Source organism: Pyrus communis, chromosome 15 (assembly GCF_963583255.1).
Source record: "Pyrus communis chromosome 15, drPyrComm1.1, whole genome shotgun sequence".
NCBI lineage: Eukaryota > Viridiplantae > Streptophyta > Magnoliopsida > Rosales > Rosaceae > Pyrus > Pyrus communis.
In genome coordinates, this window is record NC_084817.1 from 12,089,667 (window position 1) to 12,097,607 (window position 7,941).

The following is a 7,941-nucleotide window of genomic DNA, read 5'->3' on the forward strand; positions in this document are numbered from 1 at the left end:
GTATAATAGTAAATTTAAAATTTAATGTAATAACATTAAATAAGTTATCTATTAAATATAAAAACAAAAATATAATATTAATTTGAATTAAGTACACATTAAAGGACTAAAATCAATATTCAATCTAACACTAGATTTTTATTAAATTTTAATCTTTTTGAAGGATTAAAGTTCAAAAAGGCCTATAATATTTCATGTGTAAACCCTAGCACCAAAACCTCAAGTCAAATGGGCTTTATTCCAAAGCCTTAAATCAAACAAATGACGACTAACCATTAACCCACGACAAAAATCCAGGTCCTAAAAGGATAGCTAATATAATTATATAAATAAATTAATTAGCTTAATTAGTTTCCCGATACAGTAGTGGAGAAAAATGTTATTCTTACACCACGATGTGGGTTTGAACTTCGCGGTTTCCTAATTTAACATATCTATCGTTTGACAAAAGAAAAAAAAAAAACTTTAATATCCTAAACTTGAGATTGTGACTTAGTTACTGTAGAACAACAATAATCGGTTAGGCTTGATCTTTGTTAACTCGAGTAGAACCAATCCTAACATCTAAGACTCAACTTACACGCAAAAGTTTAGGCTAGAAAAATGCCAATTACAATCGATATGCACTAACATCTTAGTCTCCATACATTTATTTTTTAAATTATTTCACAAAAAGAACATGGGACAAGCTATAAAATGCCAAAAAAACCAAAGAAAATTGCACAAAAAGTTGAGCATGTGTGATGAACTTTGGAACTAGAGGCACGCAAATGATCTTACAAATTGTCAGCTTTTGCATGCATAAAATTGGTCTGAGTGTGACGCTCTACCAACTCTTAGATCTTCAATTGACTAATAGTTCTCACACGTGGGTCTCCCTAATCCTTAGCAATTAGTTCTTTTTTTTCTTAAATAAATAAATTATAAAAAAATATAACAAAAATAAAAAAAATAGAAAAAGGAAAAGAAGTTCCCCCTAGAAAAATAAAGGTAACATGGGGCTATGTAATACAATTTGTTACCTGTTTGTCACCAAACACGTGACAAGTCTTATTTGTTTACATAATACTAGCATATGAACATACACAAAGTGCGTGAGAAAACTTTTAATTAGGAAGTTTTTTTTTTAAATTTTTTTTATTTATTTTGAATTAGAGATATGTTAGAATTACATTTAGGTGAGGTTTTGAAAAAAAAAAACAGCAAAATTTGGTTGTGTGAGATTATATTTCTGCCCCATATTTCTTATTTATGTTATGTTTTAATTAGAGGGTTAAACTGATAATTTCATAGAATTTTGGTTGACAATGAGTGTTTTGTTAATTAGTAGAGATTAGGTCATTGATGGTTATGCCAATTTTGTAATTAGAACTCAAAAATGTAACTTTAACCCACATTTAGGGTGTAGATAGTACCGATTTTGTGATGAAAAATCACTCCACTAACTTTTTCCGGTGCTAGATACTATACAAGGGGCTAGATACTTGTGTTAAAGTTAACAACTTGAAAAATAAGACTTCCTTTCACTTGCATAATAACTATTGATGTACCATCCGTGTTCTAGGTAGAATGAAAAATTTCTCCACAATTTGGATGAGAAATCTCAAAGACACACTCCGTCCAACCAAATTTAGTTCAGCTAAATTTCCTTTGTGTCATTTTCATAATTTTGTTTCCAACGCATGTGACAGCCCGACATCATGTATGTAGAGTCACATGTAAAGAAGGAATAAATGCACACAACTTACTAGCAGTGAAAATGACATTGAATTTCAATGAAATTGAGGATAACAGTAAAGAGTTACGACATTTTGGTATCGTTTGGTATGCAGACGAGACGAGACGGAACGGAATGGGACGGGACGGGACGGGACATGACAGAACGGAACGGAGCGGGAGCAAAGATGCCCTCGGATGGAAACAAGGAGGAAGAAGAAGGAGACGGAGAGGTTATAATTTTGTGTTCCACGGATGTGGAACGAGTCGTTCCAGGGGGGTGAGGCGGAACGAAAATTCACCAAAAACTCGTCCCGTGGAACAGCTCGTTCCACCCGTTTTAGGCGCACCAAACGTGGAACGGAACACCTTGTCCCACTCTATTCTGTTCCGTCCCACGTACCAAACGGTACTTTTATAATGCTAGTTTCTAGTTTTTGGTACTCTATCCTCAAAAGTAGCCCCGTTTTCATATAATTTTCGCCGCTTGAATTTTTAGAGTTAATCTTGTTCGCTTAGTCCTCGTACTCCTCATTAGTCCTAAAAGAAAAATTATGGATCACATTGACTTCAATTTGTTTTATTTTTCTAATTGTTCATGCAAAAAATGTTAATTTAAATTTTTTTTTTTAAAAGGGTGATTTTAATTTTAATTTTAATAACAAATGATATTATCTATTTTAAGAACGCAAGTAAGTTTAACCTCACAATAAATTAACAATGATGTGATTCAAATTCTTCTGTAATAGAAATCGAACTTAAAACCTCTGATAAAAAGTAATGCTATTAGAATGTGGTACTAAATGACAAAAACGGTAGTTTATTGAGTGCCCACATGAACGGTGTGTAACTGTTATCCCCGCAGACACCACCACAGCTTTTTCTGCGCTTTTACCTTTTGCAGACTGAAAAGATGGTTTTAAAAGGAAGTTCATAAGAAAATATGGCTAGTCGCTAAGTTGGTAAAGAGAGAGACACACACAGACAAGATAGACTCAGAATTCAAAATTCACAAGGAGAAGGAGAAGAAACAGAACAGAACCAACCATCCCTACTCTCTCTCTCCTCTTTTCCCTTGGAACAATTTCCATCTCCATGCGTTATTGGACGCAGTGAAGCAAAAGCAAAAGCACAACAACAACAATGAAGCTTCTTCTTCTTCTTCTTCTTCAAGTTTTGCTTTTGCTGCTTGTACAGCCAACTCCCATTTGTGTTGGCGCCACACCGACTGACCCTTTTCTTTCCTCCATATCTGCTCCTCCCTCCTCGCACATTTCTCCAATTGCTTCATCAATGGCTACTTTCACTCCAGGTTCTCTCTCTAGACTCTTCATTTTTCATTTCTAGCAACTGGGTTTTTAACTGGGTCACGAGTTCTCCATTTTCGAATTTCGAATTTCAAAAAATCCCCACCAAAATTCGTGCATTTACTGCAATAATTGAGTTGAATTTCTCTGATTTTATCAATTTCTTGCTGAAATTACCCCTTTTTTTGCTGATGTGGGTGCAACATCTGTTTGCTTTAATGTGCTAAATTCTGCCCATTTGATCAAACTTCTCTCATCTGTATATTTCATGTGGTATCAGGAATTGAAGAAGGAAGTGAAAGGCATCAAATTGGTTCACATAAGACAATGCTAATTGCACTCATTGTTACCTGCACTGCGCTTGGTGTAGTTCTTTTATCACTGTTGTGCTTGTGGATTTACCACAAAAAATTTCCACACAAATCCCCCAAGAAAAGTTATCAGAGCAACTCAGGTACTTCCACTTTTACAAACACTTTTTTGGTCCCTAAATCTTGCTTCAATTTGTGGGTTTTAGTTTATTTGTGGATTGCTGGCTGAGATTTTGTGTTTTGTTTTGTTCTGTTTCTTTGGTTTGTATGCGAAGATGGCGAGAAGGGGCTTGCATTGGGTCCATTTGTGGGGAAATTCAATTCCACAAGGATGGTTTCTAAGAAGGGATCTGTTCCAGTAATTGAATATAAGGGACTGGAAAAAGGCACCAACGATTTTCGTGAAAGTAATATTATTGGTGAGGGTGGATTCGGATGTGTTTATAAAGCTCGGTTGGATAATAATTTGCTTGTTGCAGTCAAGAAACTAGACTGTGCAAGTCAGGATGCTGAGAGAGAATATGAGGTAACCCTTGTTTGACATTTTAGTTCAAGTCAAGAAACTAGATTTTTTGTTTATCTGGTGTACTTATTGAGTGTAATTGAATTACCATTTGGAATTGCAGAATGAGGTGGAGTTGTTGCATAAAATTCAGCATCCAAATATAATTACCTTTTTGGGTTGTAGTATTAATGGTGACTCAAGGTTCATTGTTTACGAACTGATGCATAACGGATCTGTGGAAAGTCAATTGCATGGTAAACAGTTATTTCATTCTTCGATTTTTTTAAATCTTAGAAACAAAGATAATCAAATGGTGCTGATATGTAAATCAAATTGTTGTAGGACACTCTCATGGTTCTGTATTAACATGGCCTATGCGAATGAAAATCGCTCTGGATGCAGCAAGGTGAGCTGGGTTTTCCCAGTTGTTGGATCTTCTTGTTCTTGATTCTTGCATATAAACTAACATATTGGCCGCTGTTGAACAGAGGGCTAGAATATCTACACGAGTACTGCAACCCTCCAGTGATCCATAGAGATCTGAAAACATCTAATATTCTTTTAGATGCCAACTTCAATGCCAAGGTAGGGTTATATGATTATTGCAGTGTGTCATCTTTCCTTGTAAAGTATTGAGTTTCCATTTAAAAATTGCTTCCATGCATTATTATCCTCTTGCATTTAAATTCACTGAAGCTTTTCTCTCTCTCATGGTGGCTGGTTTCAGCTTTCAGATTTTGGTCTTGCCGTGGCTGACAGGGCAAAAAACAGTAAGAATGTCAAGCTCTCTGGGACCTTGGGTTATGTTGCTCCAGAGTATCTTTTGGATGGTATGCCAACTAAACTTGTAATAATTGCAACATGTATTCTTTGAATCTTACTGATTGAATTTTAGTTTGCTTTTCGCTTAGCTAGGTGTAATCTAATTGTTCTTCGGACCCTTGACAACTGCATTGGCACTAAGTTTGATAGAGATATTAAATAATTATTTTTAAATTATGCTATCTTGTGTCCATTGCTGCACATGTTCTGCCACTGGGGGCATATTCCATTTCTGGTTTGGAAGAGGAAATTCCGGACTTGTTTTACTCGAGCTCAATCGAAGTTAGGGATGGGGAAAACATTTAGGTGGATTCAACATGAGAGAAGATAAAGGTAGTCGCTGGAGTTCAACTTTTGGATGACTTGTTGATTTTATGAAAAGTTTGGATTCGCGTTGAAGAAATGTTAGCCGGGTATAGCAAAGTTTTTGGGTTATAGATGGGGTTGGTGTATGCATGTTAGAACTTAGAATCTCGCATTTAAACAATAACATTCACAACAGTGCACATAATCAGTTATGCAAGCTTTCCCGTTACCAGACTTCTCACAATTTAAACATCTCTAAACTTGCTTGTTTATCACTTCATGTTTGGGCAATGTCTAAGAAAACCGGTCGTTTTATTTTTCAGGTAAATTGACGGATAAGAGTGATGTCTATGCTTTTGGAGTTGTGCTTCTGGAGCTTCTACTGGGAATAAGGCCTGTTCAAAAACTGGCACCAACTCAGTGCCAATCTATAGTCACATGGGTATGCCTTTCTCTGAACTGCTTTCCATTAAATTAATTTACATTGTTCCCACTAAAAACTCAAATGTTTCGAAATTAATCAGGCCATGCCTCAGCTCACTGACAGATCAAAGCTTCCAAACATTGTGGATCCTGTTATCAAAGATTCCATGGATTTGAAGCACTTATACCAGGTTTGTGAAATACAAAATCTAGTACGCTCGGTTCTATTAGCTCTGTGATAGACTCCTGCTTGACTCTGTATTGATTCCTTTGATAGACTGTTAGTACTATACTGAATGGACCCAATTCTTATAATTGATCAGTTGCAATGCGTTACATACAGGTTGCTGCTGTTGCTGTGTTATGTGTGCAACCGGAACCAAGTTACCGCCCTCTGATAACAGATGTTTTACATTCTCTTGTCCCTCTTGTTCCGGTGGAGCTTGGAGGGACACTAAGAGTTACCCAACCTGGACCTCCAGGAAGCGCCCCAGTTTCTCCTGGTCATTGATGCACAAGAAATGCTTCATGATGCTTCTGCAACATTTCGGTTCCCACTGCTCTAATCACTGCTCCAAATGGCACTTTGATTTGCTTTTGCTCACAAATATTTTGCTGGGAGTTAATGCCTTCGGTTACTGCAGTGGAAGATAGTTGCCCCGATGGAGTGAAAAATTCTCCGGATAATTTTTCACATCTGTAAATTGAATGAATTTGGTTTAAGATACTTGTGCATATGAGGCGTATTCGTCCAAGACGCTAGCTAATTTCATTTTTGACCCTTTTGTTTTCAGTGTAAGAAATCAGCTAATTTTCTGATGAAGTAAAATTGTTAAGGAAAGCATCACTTATTACCATCTTATGAGCATTGCCGTGAAAAAGTTTTTGGTACATGAATTAGATTCTAGCCACCGGACTAAAGGAAGTTGAGGATTCATTCACGTGTGGTGAAACTCTAAACCACACGTATTTGGTGATGTGTAGCTTGTGTGGCTTTTGAACTTCACATGTATGTAAACATATTCTGACACCAATAAAGCAATTGAGGCTCATTTTAAAATCAATCGGCAATACGAATAACTAATTCCTTATAAGTAGCTTTTGTAGAAGACGGCACCCTACATTCCCACGCGCATTTGCGTAAGCCAAGATCCCACGCGCATTCTCACCTTTTCCTCTGACTCCCCCACCTCCCCAGGATTTCCCTTCCCCAAACCACCATGGTTGTTGATTTGGATTTTCTTTTTATGCACTTAGATTTCGGTTATTTTTGTTCTAAGCATTTTGTGTCTCAGGTTGCCTTGAGTTTGATCTCAGTTTCCTCTGAGTTTATCGCATAGCTTCTTTCTATGCCTTGTTCTTCCGGGTGGTGGCGACAAATTTGCGACAGTGGTGTAGCTGTTTTGCTGGAGGTGGTTGTTTTACATTTTCATGTCTAGGTTTTTCTGTTTGTTTGTTGTTGTGGGCTCCTCACTCTGGGCCCATTTTATTGTAATTTTCTTTTATAGAGTTCGGCTTTTGCTTGTTTATTTTGAACTCTCTCTTTTGAAATTGTCCTTACTTCATAGTAGTTTTCTTTTCCATAAAATTTACTTTGATTGACAAAGGAAAAAAAAAAAAAAAAAAACTTGGACTACCTTATTGGTAATCCAAGAAATTTTTAACTTGGCAGGGGCAACTATTAAGTCTACACTTAAAAAACACGTTTATAATGTTTCTCGATGAATTTAATTTGAAACAAAACCCATCTGCGTTGCTTTTCCTAATTTCTCCTTTTTCTGTGATTGGAGGAAACGAAGCTTTCCTCATTTGCAATCCATGTATGTATTCCAACCAGACAACACTGCACCCGAGTCAAATGAAATTCATATAAGCTTTTTCACAAGGTTAAACTGATATATCCGAGGTTTTGTGTTCGATTTCTTATTCCTCTAAACAGTAGCGTCCCATATGTATCATGCTTAACGACTTGAATCAACTTTTTGGCAAACTTAATGGTGATGGGGCAAAATAGGAAACTAAAAATGGGTCAAGGGACCATATCATTACTTCTAAGAAACAATATGGGATTCGATTGTACTTTCAGGGGCATTGTATCAATTAAACCTATAAAAATTTGGCTACAAAAATTTTGTTAATGGGTGTTGATTTCCGCACCAAATTTCCCCCCTTTTTGTACAACACATTTTTCTTGATTTTTGTTCTTATTCTACTTTGATCTAATCATTACAAAATGTGTCCAAAGTCAAAGCATCCGACCAAGAACAGTAAGTAGTGAATTAAGCCCCCATAGTCCATGATCTCATAATTGTTTCCGAGGACTAATAATATAGCAATCTTTTAGAGATTTGCAGAGGATTTGTATGCCCATAAATCGGTGAAAACGAAGATTTGCAGAGGATTTAAATGATCTTAAGGCAATGAAACCAAAGATTTCCAGTATTCTTCTTCTGTTCGTCTTTGGGGTTGACATGGACTTGAGCTATTCAAAAGAAAATCTTTGCAGGGAAACGTATAATCCTTGTAAATTTATTGATTGGTTGCTCAGCAA

The 7,941-nt window shown here is 36.3% G+C and overlaps 1 protein-coding gene across 1 annotated transcript; it reads left to right on the forward strand.

Moving 5' to 3' along the window:
- The first annotated feature begins 2,633 nt into the window (after positions 1-2,633).
- LOC137717985 (probable receptor-like protein kinase At1g80640) lies at positions 2,634-6,247 on the forward strand. The gene is made up of 10 exons (XM_068457514.1): positions 2,634-3,028; positions 3,304-3,477; positions 3,610-3,860; positions 3,961-4,093; positions 4,182-4,245; positions 4,328-4,424; positions 4,567-4,669; positions 5,291-5,409; positions 5,492-5,581; positions 5,734-6,247. The coding sequence occupies exons 1-10, from the start codon at positions 2,860-2,862 to the stop codon at positions 5,899-5,901; spliced, it is 1,368 nt and encodes a 455-aa protein (XP_068313615.1). The 5' UTR covers positions 2,634-2,859; the 3' UTR covers positions 5,902-6,247.
- The last annotated feature ends 1,694 nt before the right edge of the window (positions 6,248-7,941 follow it).

Coding starts and splice junctions, on each gene's coding strand:
- LOC137717985 (XM_068457514.1), top strand. CDS start 2,860: ATGAAGCTTCTTCTTCTTCTTCTTCTTCAAGTTTTGCTTTTGCTGCTT. Junction 3,029..3,303: donor AATGGCTACTTTCACTCCAG/GTTCTCTCTCTA, acceptor ATGTGGTATCAG/GAATTGAAGAAGGAAGTGAA. Junction 3,478..3,609: donor AAGTTATCAGAGCAACTCAG/GTACTTCCACTT, acceptor TTGTATGCGAAG/ATGGCGAGAAGGGGCTTGCA.